The 19274-nt window shown below is 46.2% G+C and overlaps 1 protein-coding gene across 50 annotated transcripts in view; it reads left to right on the forward strand.

Moving 5' to 3' along the window:
* The window catches only part of LOC138288307 (mucin-19), a 1675551-nt gene that overhangs the window by 356210 nt on the left and 1300067 nt on the right, over positions 1–19274 (forward strand). For all 50 annotated transcript variants that reach the window (XM_069229764.1, XM_069229784.1, XM_069229763.1 and 47 more), the window contains one exon: positions 9231–9353. In XM_069229764.1, the coding sequence (XP_069085865.1) occupies positions 9231–9353 (123 nt within the window). The remainder of the gene's footprint in view (positions 1–9230; positions 9354–19274) is intronic.

The following is a 19274-nucleotide window of genomic DNA, read 5'->3' on the forward strand; positions in this document are numbered from 1 at the left end:
CACTGCTCCGTTGATTGAAGCAAGTAGCACTACAATCACATCATAACGTGAACTGGAGGCTACCTCCATATTCTTTCTCATTTTGGCAAGAAACTGAAATCAAATCAACTTAGTTTGGACTTCAAACAACTTCTTTAGATAAAGGCATGTTTTGTTTTTTAGCCTTTATAGATGGTTATTCTCACAGGTTTTGCCTTCAAGACGCCATTGTTTCTGAAGAGTCCCTCCTCCGGAAAAAGACCCTCACCACAGTGCTTATCCTGCCTCCAGGACAAGGACAGTTTAAGAATATAATTTTGTCAGAAAAGGTCTTGTAGGACAAAAGTATAGAGAGAAAATGGCCTCTGTGCTGGATGAAGCGAAGCAAGACAGTGACTTGAAGCTCAAGAGGAAAGAGTTCAATAATATGGAATCACCAATGGAATGCTCCGTCCTTAGGAATCATTCCGTATCCTCTAGTTCTAAGAGAGACATCCAAAAAGAGGCACCTGACTGAGGAGCTTGTCATCTAGGTTATTGGAGTTAATAATAGATTATCAACACCCAGTGGAACAATATTAGGTAACCAATATTTAGAACAAAATATTTATGTCTGACAATATTTCCCATGTGAATCACAGGAGGGATAGGAGTGGTGGGATCTTGGGTGAGTTAAAAATACCTGTCTACTAGTAATTCCAATGTTTTATTAGATCTCTTGGAGACAGGATGATTAAAAAGGGGCTGCGGAAGTGGGGGATGTAAGGTACCTGACTTCCTGGTCTACATGTTTCTGAGCCTTACCCCTAGGCTCCTCTTGAGGACCAAGGTGGACTCCATGGTGCCACTCCTTGTTTGACTACCTCTAATGAAAGCATAAATAATACATGCTCTGTGATATGGTGCAATTCACCTTACTAATGTGGTGTCGTAAGATGATACCTATCGTTTATGGTGTCCACCATTGATACACGGTAGTATTTGGATTCTCATATCATAACTCCTCCGGGAGGGGTGTGTGCTTGTAGTCACACTTTCCTCAAAGTGACACTCCTGCTCTATACCTAATTATGTGATCATTCATTTTTATAACATTCACACACCCCAGGCAAGATGTTTTCATCATCAAAAATCCTCTAGGATGGAGCGGTGAACATTTGGCCAGTTTGCCCGAGTCCGGATGTGAGCAAAGGGGTATGTGAAGGCCCAGGTTCTTAATAGTGTCTTGCGACAATTGGAAAGGTGCTAAGCATTGCAGAGCCAATAAGTCCTGTTTAGGAATGCTCACGCTGAGTGCGGACGATTTGGACATATTGATTTTAAAATCAGGTACCGCCCTGTAAGCATATAAGCAGGCGACCACCACTGGGAGAGAGATCTCCAGCTGAGTGATCGTGAGCTGGAGGTCATCTGCAAACATGCTGATTTGGTGAGTCCAGCCCTCAAAGGGGATACCTGTCACCACTGCTAGAGCGAATAATAGAAACAAGAGTGGACACCCCTGTTGTGTGCCCCTTAAAATCGTGACAGGTTCCATAGTTTGTCCGTTCACCCGAACAGTGGTAGTGGGCGCTACATATGAAGACATATTCTTGGAAATTATATCTGAACCTAGTCCTACTTTAAGTAACATCACCCTGAGGAAAGACCAATTGGCTCTGTCACAGGCCTTCCCTGCATCAAGCGAGAGAAGGCATGCTGGGATCTCATATTGGTGCACTTTTTCAACCAGAGATGCTATGCAGTGAACATTGCCCACTCCCTGCCTATTGCAGACAAAGCCCACCTGGTCTGGGTCTACCAGGCCTGGGAGGTAGCATTCCAATCTTGTAGCTAGTATTTTGTGAAAAGCTTAGGAAGTGTATTAAGAAGGGCTATGGGGACATAAGCGGAGCAACAGGTCGGATACTTACCAGGCTTGGGTAGATTTCTGCTGATGCTGTAGTAGGTGTAAGACCAGTATCCTTGGTGAAGGAATATAACCACTGCAGCAGATGTTCCTTTAGTTGTGGCAGAAAGAGTCTATAAAAACTAACATGTAGGACATCGGGCCCCAGCGTTTTGTCCAGTGGCAGGTCCTAGACCGCAGATTGCAGTTCCTCAGTGGTAATCGGTTCATCCAGGAGAGCTACGTGTTGGGGGCCAAGGGGTTCCCACTCACTGACTTCTAAGTAGGTTTTTATCAGGACAGGAGGAGGGTCCTCCCAGGCATATAATACCTGGTAGTAATCCTGGAATGCCTCAAGTTAGTCCCTCTATGTGATTGCCCACCTAGAACCTCCCTTCCAGAGCTTTGCATTGTGTACTTTGGCTTGTACCTGTTGCAGCCTGCCAGCTAAGAGTGTGCCCACCTTGTTCCCTCCTTCATAGCATTGTTGGTGCAGTGTTAGGAGCGTGTGCTTTGCCTTGCTTGCTCTGTGTGCCCGCAGTTGCCCGCGCAGTATAGTTAGCTGCTGCTTGTTGCGGCCAGAGAGTCACTTTGTCTTCCTGCACTAGCTTTTTAATGTCTGCTGTCAAATTAGCTTTTAGCAGTCTGGCTTCTCTGCCCAGTGCTATGGCAATCAAAGTGATTAGTCCCTGGACAGTAGCTTTGAACTCATCCCAAGGTGTATGGAGGGGAGTTTCTGGTAAGTCATTTAGCATAAAATAATCAGTCATCCCTTTGAGGATCTCTGCCATGTCTACCAGGTCTCTGAGAATATGTGGGGCAAACACCAGCGTGAGGAGCCTCTCGGGAGTGTTTATGTGCCTGACCAGGACATTTCTAGATGGGCAGAGATGGAAATATCTGAGATTTCCACTGTATTTAGTTGACAAAGGAGAGAGCAGGTGATCAGGGCATAATGGATACAGGAGTATGATGTATGGACATGAGAGTAGAATGAATAGTCTTAGGCTTCTGGGTGTTTGTATCTCCATTCGTCCATCAAACCTAAGTGTTCAATATCTCATTTAAGGCGAGATGACATGACTTCTGCGCTTTGAAAGGAGGCCGTTCTTCGGTCCAAAGTCAGGTCCCATAGCAGGTTGAAGTTTCCACATACAGTGATATCACCCTCTACCCCATCTAACTTCTGTCTCAGAATACGACGGAACTAGGTGTCCTGTGAAATGTTTTGAGCATAGATGTTGAGAAGTGTGTGCTTTTGTCACCCCTTACAGAGATGTAGAGTCAGGTATCATCCCTCCCTGTCTCGTATGACTTTGATTATGTAAGAGCTAAACATTGTTTTCAACAGGATGCCCACCCTTAGCCTCTTTGCATCAGAGGTGCACCATATACTGCTTGCGAGCCATGCGGTGTTGGTCCGATCCCCTCAGATGAGTCTCTGTAGGAGGACAACATCAGGGTTGTGTTGCAGTAGGTAGCCCCCTACTTGTTTGTGTTTGTTTGGAGAGTTAAGGCCTGCACATTCGGAGATATTAATGTAGTGGTCTCCAGTAGGGTTGTGTAATGGGGATAAGGATTGGCTGTCTCACAAATGTATATTATCCCTTGTAGGGCTAAGTGGTACACTAGCAAGATGCAGGGGCAGTCTGGAACCTGAGAACCTGAGAAGAGGGTGGCAGAACCTACAATACTGGGAAACCTGGAGGCCCATCAGTGGAGACATGGAATACATAAAGGTCACACCTGCCTCTCTCAGAGCATTGAGTGCTACTTGTGAAGACCAGTGGCACCTATCATGGATGTAGGATGACCTGAAATAAGGAAATAAGTTAAAATAAACAATTTCAACTGACCAACTGGGTCCAACAGTGACTTCCATGTCCTGCGGAGACTGGCAACAGTGTGCTATAGTCCCACCAGAGGAGTCACCTTCATGGGTTGTAAGTCGATAGGTTCAAGTCTTCAGGTGGAATTCAGAGCCAGAAATTGATGGCTAGGTGGAGAGGCTTCCCAGCTAAACATGGCCCAGCACTGCTATCAGAGGGAGGGGAGGTAGATCTTGCAAGCACCATTGTGTATAAGCAATCTTTTAAGAGCGGGGTGCGACCCCCGCAGTTACACTGAGCCTGCAGTGGAAAGCATTGGGAAAGTGTCTTTACCCAGATTGCAGAGATGGTGGATAATGTCACGTTTAGTGCCCTGTGTGCATTGCGCCATTTGATGTCTATCAGGACATCGCAAATTCACCTTTGGGTGAATGCCCTCTTTATGGGATCCTCTGGAGGGAGAGGTTTCAAGTTCTTGGGTGTCATCTGCAAGGCCCAGTAGAAGTTTTGTTACAGTGAGTGAGCGTATTGAATGGCGTTTGCCCTCCCAGGTGAACAGAAGAGCAAAGCAGTGACCACATTGGTAGCAAACTCCCAGCTCTCACAGCCTGTCGGTGATGGGCTTGAAGTTTTGTCCCTTTCACAGAGTGATGGGTAAGAGGTCCTGATAGAGTTGGATAGCATTCCCCTGCTATGTAAAGTCAACTTTGCCCCTGGTGGCCTTAAGTATGGCCTCCTTCTCTGTGAAGAAGTGCATTCTTGTGAGTATATCTGGCACCACGTATGAGCGACCCAAGGCATAGACCACTCTGTGGGCTCTATCAAGTGCCAGGGTAGAAGCGTCATCATCTCTGAGGAGGGCTTGAAGACGTTCCAATGAAAGGGTCATAATATCATTACCATCTGCACCTTGAGGCATCCCTCTGATGCAGATGTTGTTGCAGCAACTTCTATTTTCTAAGTCCTCCTGTTTGCTTTGTTGCTTGATTTGCTGTTCTTTGAGGGTTCTCACATGTTGCCACAACATCTCCTGATCCTTGGACCGGGCGTCCATATTAGATTTGATATCATCTACTCACTCCCCTGTCTGAGACATCTTGTCTTATGTCATGGAACCAGGCTTTAAATTCTGCTTTGAGTGATCGAATGTCAGAGCGTATTTCTTGTAGAATTTATTCCCGCGTGATGGGCACCTGGAGGGGGAGTCTCTCATGTTGGTGCCTAGGAGGGAGGTGGCATTTCAGAATCTACAGCAGAGACCGTGCTCCAGAGAGATGTTGTCTTTTGCAGATTTAAAGCGCAGCATAATATGTTGTACAAGGTCGATCCACTATAGGGGTGAGGTTTATACCCTTTCACTCCCTCCTATCAAGTGGGCAGTGAAAGTTCAGAGGTACAGCTGCTAGCACAGTCCCAAAGTGGTGAAATGTTAGGTGAAAGCATTGTGAGTGGGCGATCAGTAGTAGGGGGACATTCAAGTAAAGCAAGAGTACGACAGGTTCTTGAACCATACAGTCACAGTATTGAAGCAAGGGTGGGAAGCCCAATACTTCTCATAGCTATGGCCACAGCAAAAGTTGTGAAAGGCCGCACTCACTCATCAATCAGGTGTAGGAGCATCTCAATCAAGTACCCCTTCCTGTATCAGAGAAATGGCCATAAAGTATCTTCAAAAGAGCAGAGCCAAAGTGTGTTGCCAGCCCCTCCCAGATGCAGGGTAGCCAGGTGGGCAGAGGGTGATACATATTGAATACAGAAAGGGTGGCAGACAATTCCTAGCACAGCAGCAGACTGCGAATTATATCCCAGGAGTGGTGAAGTCAAGAGATCTATGGTGTCAATCGCTTAGGCCTCCCTCCTTGGGGATGAGCGTCAAGATTTTGACAATGCATTCTCTCTGCCAATAAAACCCCTGGGGGCACCCAGTTTATCCTTGGTAAGTCTGATGGATTGGAGGTAAGGCAAGTTACTTGCGGGTCAAAGTCAAGATGCCAACACACTAAAACTAATCATTGCCCGGGGAGCTGCAGGGTCTGCCCATCTTATTATCTGTGCCCCCAATGGTGAAATCTTGTCGAGGGAGTCCTAGGTGTAATGGATAGAAATTGAGCTTTTACTGACCCTGGCTTCAGCTAAGGGATCCACACCTCAACATGTAAGGAAATATTCATTGCTAAGCAAAACCCTCTTTTTCTCAAAATGTATTTTCAGCTAGACAAAGTATATGTGGCCTCTGCTAAAAAGGAGGCTCCAATAATTGTCACTGACACAAGAAAGTGACAAACCAAATCTCCCATATTGATTGTTGGCATCAGTTAAGAAGAAAAAAACGTGATTATGTAGGAAGAAAGAAATTAACTCATCTGCCACTTCCACGAAAGCTGCAGGTGCAACAGCTCTTTTGGACATTACAACCGGTCACTTCCGGAATCATGACATATATTTACCAAAGACTTCCCCAGGGACAACAGAAAGGTAGACTAAGAGGTTCTGAATGAAGACTGCAAAGGAAATTATCAATGCACCATCAACTTCTTGAGATTTTGTGACACGTGAATGGAATCGATTACAGAGTCAGTTTATCCACAAAGCTGGCTCAGTAATGGCTCAACTGGTCCTCCAAGCATTGTTCCAATTTTCTCATATTTAGAAAGGCATTTAAATTAATTAGTAGACACCGATAGTGGTTGTTTTTTTTGATGACAGAAAATACCTGATGGATTTATAGAAAGCTAGCATTAGAACGTCTGCTTCATATTCGCCATCAGTTTGCTCCTTAGTTTACTTTTAAGTTGCTTTAGAGCGTAGAACAGTTACTGTACTATAAGGCATGCCATTTATGCAAATATTATTCATTTTCCAGATGATGTTTTTTTGTCACACATTACAAAAAAAGTAAGATATATGTAAATGATTGCATCGTCAGTTCAAATACATTTTAAGTCAATCATTTTTTAAACTTTGTTGAAAGGATCACTAAACTGCTAGTGTGGTGAAGGCCATGCATTTGTTAGCCCCACCTAGCATATGTAGAGCTCCCCTCAATTTTGTGATATCAGAGGGTCAGTGAAAATTTGTATTTGAAAAACAAAAATGCAATATCCATAACTCAGAGTGAGGATTTGGAGGCGTTGTTGATTTTGTTTCTGTTTGTGACCATCATGAAAGCCAGTAGGCCTGTGGTGGATGGGCAGTCAGCAATGATATCCTCACAAGAGAGCTATCTGAGGCTCCTTTTTCAGAAACTCAGTGGCTGGCATAATTAAATAAGCCAGGAAGTCCAAGAGCTGGGCAGACAGAGTATCTTCTGCAGTGTTGGCCACTTGTCAACGAGGATGGCGGGGCAGGGGATACTAAAAAAAAAAAAATTAAAAAATGTTACCTTTTATGTTGGGATGTTGGGAGAGATGATTCCGTCTCTCTTTCCTCCTCGATCTCTCGGAATCACACAGGCTTCCAGACTCCCCTCCAATCATGACGCTGCTGTCAAAATCATGACAGCAGTGTCGTGATTGGTCTGAGCACCCTGTTTCAGCGCTTAGACAGGGAGTAGGGCCCTGTGCACTTTCTCCTCCCAGCTGTTGAACAGAGCCGGGTGGAGAAATGCAAAGTGCACATGACTGTTAAGCCTGGCCAGCACGGCCAGCCAAAGCATCATACTCACTTATGTGCACATAGCCCTCCTCCAGCCCAGGCCCGCCCCGCCACACCCTAACTGTGCTCCAGAGAAAAAATAAAATGATAATAATATTGTGTTATTATCATTTTATTTTTCCCTTTCCTTCACTACATAAAGCAATGGAGCGCCGCTCCTCTGCCTTAGCAGAGGAGCCGCCGCTGCTCTTCTGATATTTTGAACTTTCGCTGTTACAGCCCTCTGTTGAATTCAACTTTGTATAGGTTTTTATGCAAAATGGTCTGCACTTTGAATGACAACTGTTCTCTGAAGAAAGAGGTAGGATGACTTTTCCATCTGTGGGAAAACGCCAAGGATTCTAGGAAAAGAGTCAGCTAATCTTACCCCTGCTGCATTTTCTGCAGCGCACCAGTAAACTAATAGGCTAAATATCGGTTTGGCCCATGTCCCGACCAGGTGAGGATTTTTTCTCAAGGACTTTCTGCACCTATTTAACCCCACAACCCAGCGGTGTATACAATGTAGACCTTCTAAACAGTCTACATGCTTCAGCTTCCCTTGGAGATTAGTTTGTCCCAAATACGTGTTATGTAATGGTACTGTTTGCAAGGGCAAAGAGGGTTCTCACATTTGTATGGAGGTTGCCCACAGGATAATTGAACAACTGTTAAAGAATGCCACGTTGGACTGTGTACATCACAGCATTCCGTCTGTGATTGATTTTAAACAAAACAATCTTTTTTTTTGTTTAAATGCAGCCGTTTTCCTTAAAAGAAAACAGGATGCATTAAAAACAAGCATTTACAATGCAACGGGTCTCGTGTTTGCTCGTGTTAGAGCTGATCACGTTGTAAACTCCTAACCCGACTTTTCACCTATCGGGCAAAAGTGCATTTATGTACATAACCCAAAAAAGTTAAATTAACTATGTAAAGCGCTCGACTTCTGCCAAGCGAGATCGCGCTCGTAAATTAGAGAAAAAGAAGTCCACAAGCCCGATGGATAACAGCGAGCCTCGCATGTTTTCTGTACTTGGTCACTGCGCTTGAGGAGGGCTAGCTACCGGAAAAGGCATGACGTATGCGTGCCTTCGACTAATGAAAGCAAGCAGATTTTATTAGGCAATCCCACGAACCAATAAAAAACACTGACGTGAAGTTGACAGGGCTCCGAGCCCTTTTCTAAATACTAAAGCCTCTCGCTGCGATACGCATGCGCGAGCGCACGCAATGCAGGCTCGACCCTTAAAAAAGAAAAGTAAAAAAAAAAAATTACGAGTAGACAGTGGTCCATGGGCCTTCTGCCTGCTGTTAAAAAATATTTGTTTTTACATTCTCAAAGGTGAACTCCGTCCCCATTGCGACCACAAAATTTGAGTTAGTAGTAAACTGTGAATGTTTTGCGACCCCATTTCGATTGAAAACCATTTGTACCTAACAATGTGACTCTGTATTAGGAAGGGACACCCTAAACACACCCCTTCGAAATTCCGAATCGTAATTCCAAATTGTGATTCGGTACCAGGTTACCGAATTGCAGTTTGGGCCTTGTACATTTAAAAATGCCTTTTTGAGTTTGCAAAAGGCCCTGTTCTGCGAAGCGGGCCATTTGCGAATGCAAAAAAGCTTCATACACCTGGCCCTAGATCCGATGAAAATCAGAAAATCCTTTTTGGAGCATGCATGATGATAAAAGTGAGCCCCACGCAGTACTGTATGGCACAAAGTATTGCACTACTAGCAGTAAATGTAAGATGCTTTCATCGTGTAATTGTGCTAAAGAATTGTGCACATTATTGAAAATGTAACGAATTTCTGGGACAGAAAGTAATGTGAAATTGTTATGAAATGGTTCAACCGTATTATCCTAATGAAAAGCCATAATTTTATCTTTATAGGAATACTCAAATGCCAAAATGGTCAAGTTTATAGCGAATGTACTCTTCATCCCCCGGCAACATGCTCAAATATTGCACCTTTCAGAGAAAAAATGGTTGTAGCCGGTTGTGAGTGCCCGGAAGGTAATGTTAAAATGTTTTCATACAAATGTGTGCAGTGAAGTAAGAGACTGTATAAAGGTGTCACGCATAACTGGAAATAGTCCTGTGAATTGCCCCAGGAGGACAGATTCAAGGGTACAGTACAAAGGCACACACACCTCACGAATGCACACACACACAAATACACGTATACAAATTATACCTAGATGTATATTTCTTCAACTTCCATCACCAGACAGAAGTGAAATTATAGCTCAGAATATCTTGGCTAGTAGACCTACCCCTTTATTTGCATTTGGGGTAAATTAGTCGCTGGACCAACAAATCAAATATCTGCGTTTCACTTTTTAGTAGCCTTTGTCTAAACTCTGGGCTTTTTCTTTGGGATTTTAATCACGCCCCCCAATTTCTAATATGGGAACTGTTTAGTCGTTTTGCTATGCTGATTCGACATCGTTTGGCCAGTACAACTAGTCTTTACAATACCCTTATGCCATGTTTATTGTTACCTATTATAAATAAGGTGTTCTTAAGTATTTGTTTCTGAGTCCCACATGAAACTAAGCAACCATTTCCATTGGATTTGCTTGTGATTATTGGGTACATATTACGCTCTTTAAATTAATTCACTATTACATGATTCTTTATGGTGGTAGTTTGCAAGTTCATTTTTGCTGTGCAATCAGCCCAGTTGAATGCACTCAAATTTCATCGTGCTTTTGGACATTCCTGTTGATGTATGATCTATTTGGATGTAATACAGCTTTCGAGTTTCTTACAAATGCCCCACTGATCCCGATTAACCCACGGTATTCTTTTATCGGATGTTGATTACATATATTATGTTGTCTCTCCGTAATGGTGAATATGCCCAACACTACACGCAGTTTATGATGGACACATGTCCAACATAAAACACAGTTATGTTGGAAATACTGTATGACCTTGAGCTTGTCAAGTAAGGGTTTTTGGCCAATTTTCTCTTTTTTCTCCCTCTGTTTCTTTCTGTCTCCCCCTCCTTCAGTCTTTCTCACTACCTCTGAGAAATATGTAATATCTGAATATACAAAGAGTGTATAGTGCGTTCGTTCACTATTTTCTGAAAATATTATTGGCTTTTCAAGTAAATCAAATATGTCACGATTCACCGAGATTTGCTTTGGCTGTCAGTAGTGCGAATGTAATGAGCTCTTCCACAAATTGTGCAATCTGGCTTCTACCGCCTTCAAGCTGCCATTGAATTTACTGACTTACTGGCCTGATCAGTAACAGAAATCAGCACAGACTCGTTTCTAATGAGTGCACTGCCATCATATAATAAATGAACATATTTCTTTTAATTTTGTCTGAGTTATAGGGATTGGGAAAGAGTTCTTATTTGGCAAGTCATGCCTATTATTCTGTTTGAAGGGATGCTGTCTAGAATCACAGCCCCACACATGTCCCTCTAAATTTACTAGGTCAGCCAACAAGACAAATGTATTGGAGAACTAACCGCAGAGCCCTGATTTGCTTGATATTGTAATTGTTTCTACTTGGGGAGTTGGCTTTAGTAAATTCCATTTCTTTATTCTTGTTTCCTGCCCTCTCCCAGGGTGGCAAGTAATCGCAACCTACTCTGCTTTACCAGCAGCATGTGTTAGCATTTTCAGTTGTCCATTGCTATGATTACCATGAGGCCTGCTAGGCACACTAGTTGATTGCATCCCAAATTCTTTTTTTAATGAATACTTCTTCCCAGAGCTTCATCAACGTCTGAATTATAACATGCCTTTAGACTGCCAGAAAAGTACAATCCCTACAGTGGACCCTATAAATTGTCAGAATGAAACGTCCAAGGCATCGTGACTTCATAAAGATTTTTGGCTGGCACTCAGGGTGCCACATCGCTTCATTTTTTGTGTACATCACTAATGCTGGGTTTTGGAGCTCATTTTTTTAATCATTTTATTTATAAATGTTTTTGCAATTATTTGCTGCACAATGTCACTGCCGTACTCATGTTTTAGGTCATGTTTAAAAAGCAGAAATGGCCTCACGGTTAATTTGTATGATGTCTATGGCTCTGCTATAAATCTAATACATTATATGAGTTTTGAAGGCCTTGAAAAAAGGAGAGGTCGTATTTTTGGCAACTCCGTACAGAGGCCGTGCTTGTGTCTTAGTATCCCTTACACTCCAGATATAATGCTTTGGCTTGTGTTATATGCTCCCAGGGCACACGGGTTACAATGAGAAGACGCCCCTTGTTTCACATGATGACTCTTGTTCCGATTCCTCATGACTAGTTACTCGCCTTTAATCTGCAGAAACCTACTGCCCTTCAAAGGCCTGTTTGAGGCAACGAGTCAGTAAACACAAAACCTGTGCTCGAAGCACCAGATCAAGAAGAAGAGAAGAATCCATGCGTGTGTGGGTGGGATGGGGAGCGACATGGGGGAGAGACACCAGGTTCATATGTTAAAGAATATATCATAACAAAAAAACCTTATGCATGCTTTTAGTGAAAAAGCCTCAGCCACAGCAATTTATTCTCTCAGAACAAACGACAAGAATTCTATCAATCAGGGAAAAGGACAATCACATGTGGGAAAACCTGACAGGAACTTAAATCCAAAGAATAAGACACCCAAAATATCTGGAGGATAGCTGCCCTTGGAAAAGAAAATCTTGAACAAACATAGAAAGCATAAATACAGTGAATTGTGGGCAACTCATTTTGAGGTGATTTTCTTCAGGGAAAACAATAAAGGATTTAGATGCTCTAGTTACCATAAGAAAGGAAAAGATGAGTGCCTCTGAGTTAAACACAAACTATGAGACACCACTGGTGTTAGAAATGGGGTTTCTGGTTGGCTAGGGTATGCACCTCAGCCAGGCAGAACTTACCCACTCTAGTCAGGGCAAGGGAGTTACACGTCCAAGATAACCTCTGCTCACCCCCTTGGTAGCTTGGCACGAGCAGTCAGGCTTAACCCGGAGGCAATGCGTAAAGCGTTTGCACAACACACACATACATGTGACGCAATATCCCCACCACAAGTGAAACACAACACCAGATTATATGAAAATATACTGTATTGTACACAATGTAATCATTAGACCAACATCACATAACAGTACTATCCTGCTACCTTAGCAGTTGTCAGAACGTTACACATTAGTTACTCTGCAAACTAGCAGTAGTCACACATAACACACAGGTTACTCAGTATTCTGCAACATAAGCAGTAGTCAGGAAACACGTAATCACATTAGAACACTTGTCATAAGAATATCATAAAACGCCCATAGTAGGAACATTAGAAAACCTATGGCAAGTTAGGGAAACATATTAGCAAGTCACGCCCATAAAAGGAACATGTGCACACATATGTAAAAGCATCATAGAACAGGTAGGCAATATATCATAATAGCAAAGTCTGTAGAAAGAACTTTAGATTAGGAACATATTGGTCCATTTAAAAGTACCTGTCTTGATGGGGAGGCACTTCCAGTGCCTAAAACAACTAATGGGCCCCCCGGCGCTCCTCTGCGCAAAAACGGGGGCCTCCCTCAACATGGCAGACCGAGAGGGGCGGCACGCACCCTCTCTGAATTTTTGACGGGCCCCTTCTGGGACCCGTGATCACTGGGGGTCCCCCTGGCCTCCACCGGCCCTCTCCAAGGGGGGGCCCAAGTCAGGGAAATCCTTTAAAGGGGGAGGGGGGCGCCTCGCGCTCCCTCCTGGCAAAGATGTAAAAGATCGTTGCAGGGGTCAGGGGCCACAGCACCCTGCCCCTGGGAACAACTAAACAAGAAGGAGCACAGGGCTGGTGGGCCCAGCTACAGGCCAGCACAAGGGGTGCAGATGGTGGCAGTTCCTCCTAGTGACCAGGCAGGTCACAGGTCAGCACAGCAGCAGCATTCCATGGCGGTTTCCTGGTGAGTCCATTCATCAGCGTTCTGTGTCCAGTTTCAAGTTCCAAGAATGTTCAAATTGTGGGGAAAATTCCCCTGTACTTATAGTCAGTTCTTACAGTGTTTTACAATGGTAGGGAGAGGAGGTTCCAGCCAGTTACAACTGGTTCTGGGAGTGCCCCCTCTCTCCTTTCAGCACAGGCTCCAAACATCAGTGGGGCGTTAACGACCCTATTGTGTGAGGCCAGGGCACAGTCTTTACAAATGCAGGTGTGCCCCGCCTCTCCCTTCTCTCAGCCCAGGAAGACTATTCAGTATGCAGATGCACCTCAGTGACACCTCCACCCTCCCTGTGTACAGGCTGTCTGAAAAGTATGCACAAAGCCCCAACTGTCACTCTGCCCAGACGTGGATTGGAGTCAAGCTGCAAAACACCAGAATTATAAGCACAGAAAAATGCGCACTTTCTAGAAGTGGCATTTCTGTGATAGTAATAAAAAATACACCCACACCAGTAAGCAGTATTTATTATCACCATCACAACCATACCAAACACGCCTACGCTACCCCTCATAAATCAGACAATACCCCTTACACATAAGGCAGGGCATTTCTAATGCAATCCTATGAGAAGGCAGCACTTACAGCAGTGAGACACCAAGTTAGGCTGTTTGTCACTACTAGGACAGGCCATGCAATATGGCACATGTCCTGCCTTTCTACATACATGGCACCCTGCCCATAGGGCTAGCTAGGGCGTACTTTAGGGGTGACTTACATGTAATAAAAGGGGAGTTCTGGGCCTGGCAAGTAAATTTAGATGCCAGGTCCCTGTGGCAGAAAACTGCGCACACAGGCCCTGCGCTATCAGGCCTGAGACAGGTTTGAAAGTCTACTTCAGTGGGTGGCGCAAGAAGCGCTGCAGGCCCACTAGTAGTATTTAATTTACAGGCCCTGGGTATAGAGATACCACTGTACAAGGGACTTATAGGTAAATTAAATATGCCAATTAGGTATAAGCCAATCATACCAACTTTAGATGGGAGAGCACCTGCACTTTAGCACTGGTCAGAAGTGATAAAGTGCTCAGAGTCCTAGAGCCAACAGCGAGAGGTCAGAAAAACCAGGAGGAAGGAGGCAAAAAGACTAGGGATGACCATGCGTATGGCCAAAAGTCCAACACAACCCCCTACCAGCCAAAAGCCAGGGGAGAACAATCAATACCTTGATGTACTTCCCTGATTGGGGCGATAGAACAAGGCCCCAGGCCATCTAAGAGCCTCTGGTCTCTGAAACCATAATGAGTGGGGGGCGGTAGCCCCAGGTGCAAAGCAACCTGTCTCCACTTCATTTCCGATCAGTTCAGGGGCTCTACCCTGCCACTGATCCACCAACTTAGGGTCTGCACCCATAGGTTCTACAGGGGCTAGAGGCGAGGCTCTCCTCCCTGTACCCCTCCTTCTAGGATCCCGCCCTCCTCTCCTAGGAGGGGTATCACCAGAATCCACACTTGCCAGGGTGCTGGGTACAGCAGCCCTGCACAACTTTCTCGCCAGCCCAGGATCACTACCTGGCGACTGACCACCCAACCTAGGGATGACACCCTTGGGTTGCACCAGGGTCCGGGGCGGGCTTCCCCCTCCCTGAACCCCACTTCCAGAGTCCTGCGTCTCCCCACCTCGGGAGAAGCCACCAGAAGTTTCACACAGGGGGGTGAGCACACTAACCGCCCCCCCAACCAGGTCAGAGTTTACCCCCTGAACCTGTCTATCTAGTCCAGGGACGACACCCTTAGACTGGACCATTGCCCAGCGAACCAGGACTTCCTTGGGAGCACACCTACCCCCTACCAGATCAGAGCTTACCCCCTGAATCTGGCAATCCAACCCAGAGTCACTACCCTGCGGTTGAACCACTGCCTGGCGCACCAGGACTTCCTTGGGAGCACACGTACTCCCCATCAGGTCAGAGTTTACCCCCTGAACCTGATCATCCAACCCAGAGTCACCACCCTGCGGTTGAATCATTGCCTGGCGCACCAGGACTTCCTGGGGGGCACACCTACCCCCCACCAGGGAAATACTTTCCCCAAGGGCCACACAAGAGTCTGACTGGCGCAGGTCTCCTGACCTCTGCCCATCTGACAGAGTCTGGATTCCCCCCAGCCCAGAAATGGTCTCACCAAGGTCATTCCTGGGGGGCTCTGCTCTCAGAGCTAACCCCTGACCCTCCAGGTTCTCCACTGGGGCCCGCAGCCCCCTCTCAACCCTATGCCTGGATTTCCGCCTCCTCCGCTGTAGAGCGAGACTACCAGACACCAGGACCGGCGGAACGCTATCACCAGCCACCCGCCTAAGTCCTAATGACAAAATGGGATCCTTCTGAACAGCTGGCCCTACGGCACAGGTTAGGCTCACCTCCTGGCGTTCACTCATGGAACCTTCAGGGGCCTGGGGCGGTATCTTGGGCACCTTGGGCACCTTGGGCCTCAGCCCAGCCCCATTCCCTCTCCTCAGAGACGGGACATGGGGTCCCTCACCCATCCCAGTCCACTGGGACCTACCTGGGACACTCCATTCCTTTCCCACCACACCTTGTTGGGAAACACCTAGACCACTCTCATTAGGAACACCCCCTAATGCCACACCAGACCCTCTGGTACGCAACCAGAAGTCTGCCTCCTTTGCGAGCTCCCTGGGGTCAGAGGGCTCACACACTGACATGTGTTGGCGTAACTCTGAAAAACAACAACGAAACAGGTGCTCTCTGAGAATCAGATTAAACAGCCCTTCAAAATTGTTTACTGTGCTACCCTTCACCCATCCATCTAGTGCAATGCAGCAATCCTCCACAAACTCCTCCCAAGACTGGTGGGACAGTTTCTTACCACCCCTAAACCTTTTTCTGTATTCCTCAGGGGAAAAACCATACTTCACAATCAGTGCGTTCTTCACAGCGGAGTACCCCTCCCTGTCACTCTCTTCTAGAGTCAGTAGGGCATCCCTCCCCTCCTCAGGAATACAACTCCCTAGGCCAGTTCCCCAATCCTTCTCAGGGATCCTGCGCTCTACCAGAGCCCTCTCATATTCCTTTAACCACTGACGTATGTCACCCCCCTCTTGGAACCTAGGTACCAGATCTATGGGTATGTGAGGAACATCTTTGCTACAGCACTGTACATTGCTGCCACCACTGGACTCCACCTGCAACGCTGGTGAGTCCAGAACCTTCAGACTGCGCTCTAGAGCGAGTCTTTCTCTGGCAAAGGCCCTCTCTGCCTCTGCCATTCTCTCCTGTACTAAGGCCTTCTCTACCTCAGCCCTTCTCTCCTCAACAGCTAGGCGCGCTAACTGCAACTTCAGGTCCCTCTCTTCCCGCCTATCTCTTAGCTCATCAGGCGTCAAGGAATGAGAGGTAGCCCTGCTTCCTACACTGGACCCAGCAAGGGACTCCCTATCACTGGGGCCTTCCCTGTCAACTGGCGTCCCCAACCGGTCATTCTCACCCTCCTGATCAGTCTCTCTACCACTCTCTAGGGATGAGGTCTGGGAGCCCTCCCATTGGGAACCCTCGCTACACTCAGGATCCTCTGGGTACCCCCTACCCACACTCCCTCCCTGGGTAAATGTCACAAACCTTTCAAAGAAATTCAGAGATCTCCTGAGGTCTCCTTCTACAGGCAGCCCTCTCTCTCTACAGAACCCCTCTAATTCCCCCTGCGTGTAAAACGGCAGGTCTTCTAAATCAAAGGTAAGCCCCATCTTGAAAAGGTACAATTAACTCAACTGTGACAATCACAATACCCAAGCGTGAGAACTGAAAACAGGAAAAATAACCAAAGAGAGAAAGTTAAGAGAAGCCAAACATGTGATGGTCTAAACGCAATCCTTGTAGTGAAATAATGAGTCACAATGGTATTGTGCAAGCGCAAGTCCTATCCTCACCGCTGACTTCCAATGTTAGAAATGGGGTTTCTGGTTGGCTAGGGTATGCACCTCAGCCAGGCAGAACTTACCCACTCTAGTCAGGGCAAGGGAGTTACACGTCCAAGATAACCTCTGCTCACCCCCTTGGTAGCTTGGCACGAGCAGTCAGGCTTAACCCGGAGGCAATGCGTAAAGCGTTTGCACAACACACACATACATGTGACGCAATATCCCCACCACAAGGGAAACACAACACCAGATTATATGAAAATATACTGTATTGTACACAACGTAATCATTAGACCAACATCACATAACAGTACTATCCTGCTACCTTAGCAGTTGTCAGAACGTTACACATTAGTTACTCTGCAAACTAGCAGTAGTCACACATAACACACAGGTTACTCAGTATTCTGCAACATAAGCAGTAGTCAGGAAACACGTAATCACATTAGAACACTTGTCATAAGAATATCATAAAACGCCCATAGTAGGAACATTAGAAAACCTATGGCAAGTTAGGGAAACATATTAGCAAGTCACGCCCATAAAAGGAACATGTGCACACATATGTAAAAGCATCATAGAACAGGTAGGCAATATATCATAATAGCAAAGTCTGTAGAAAGAACTTTAGATTAGGAACATATTGGTCCATTTAAAAGTACCTGTCTTGATGGGGAGGCACTTCCAGTGCCTAAAACAACTAATGGGGCCCCCGGCGCTCCTCTGCGCAAAAACGGGGGCCTCCCTCAACATGGCAGACCGAGAGGGGCGGCACGCACCCTCTCTGAATTTTTGACGGGCCCCTTCTGGGACCCGTGATCACTGGGGGGCCCCCCGGGCCTCCACCGGCCCTCTCCAAGGGGGGGCCCAAGTCAGGGAAATCCTTTAAAGGGGGAGGGGAGCGCCTCGCGCTCCCTCCTGGCAAAGATGTAAAAGATCGTTGCAGGGGTCAGGGGCCACAGCACCCTGCCCCTGGGAACAACTAAACAAGAAGGAGCACAGGGCTGGTGGGCCCAGCTACAGGCCAGCACAAGGGGTGCAGATGGTGGCAGTTCCTCCTAGTGACCAGGCAGGTCACAGGTCAGCACAGCAGCAGCAGTCCATGGCGGTTTCCTGGTGAGTCCATTCATCAGCGTTCTGTGTCCAGTTTCAAGTTCCAAGAATGTTCAAATTGTGGGGAAAATTCCCCTGTACTTATAGTCAGTTCTTACAGTGTTTTACAATGGTAGGGAGAGGAGGTTCCAGCCAGTTACAACTGGTTCTGGGAGTGCCCCCTCTCTCCTTTCAGCACAGGCTCCAAACATCAGTGGGGGGTTAACGACCCTATTGTGTGAGGCCAGGGCACAGTCTTTACAAATGCAGGTGTGCCCCGCCTCTCCCTTCTCTCAGCCCAGGAAGACTATTCAGTATGCAGATGCACCTCGGTGACACCTCCACCCTCCCTGTGTACAGGCTGTCTGAAAAGTATACACAAAGCCCCAACTGTCACTCTGCCCAGACGTGGATTGGAGTCAAGCTGCAAAACACCAGAATTATAAGCACAGATAAATGCGCACTTTCTAGAAGTGGCATTTCTGTGATAGTAATAAAAAATACACCCACACCAGTAAGCAGTATTTATTATCACCATCACAACCATACCAAACACGCCTATGCTACCCCTCATAAATCAGACAATACCCCTTACACATAAGGCAGGGCATTTCTAATGCAATCCTATGAGAAGGCAGCACTCACAGCAGTGAGACACCAAGTTAGGCTGTTTGTCACTACTAGGACAGGCCATGCAATATGGCACATGTCCTGCCTTTCTACATACATGGCACCCTGCCCATAGGGCTAGCTAGGGCGTACTTTAGAGGTGACTTACATGTAGTAAAAGGGGAGTTCTGGGCCTGGCAAGTAAATTTAGATGCCAGGTCCCTGTGGCAGAAAACTGCGCACACAGGCCCTGCGCTAGCAGGCCTGAGACAGGTTTGAAAGTCTACTTCAGTGGGTGGCGCAAGAAGCGCTGCAGGCCCAATAGTAGTATTTAATTTACAGGCCCTGGGTATAGAGATACCACTGTACAAGGGACTTATAGGTAAATTAAATATGCCAATTAGGT

The sequence above is a fragment of the Pleurodeles waltl genome, chromosome 4_1 (assembly GCF_031143425.1).
Source record: "Pleurodeles waltl isolate 20211129_DDA chromosome 4_1, aPleWal1.hap1.20221129, whole genome shotgun sequence".
Taxonomy (NCBI): Eukaryota; Metazoa; Chordata; class Amphibia; order Caudata; family Salamandridae; genus Pleurodeles; species Pleurodeles waltl.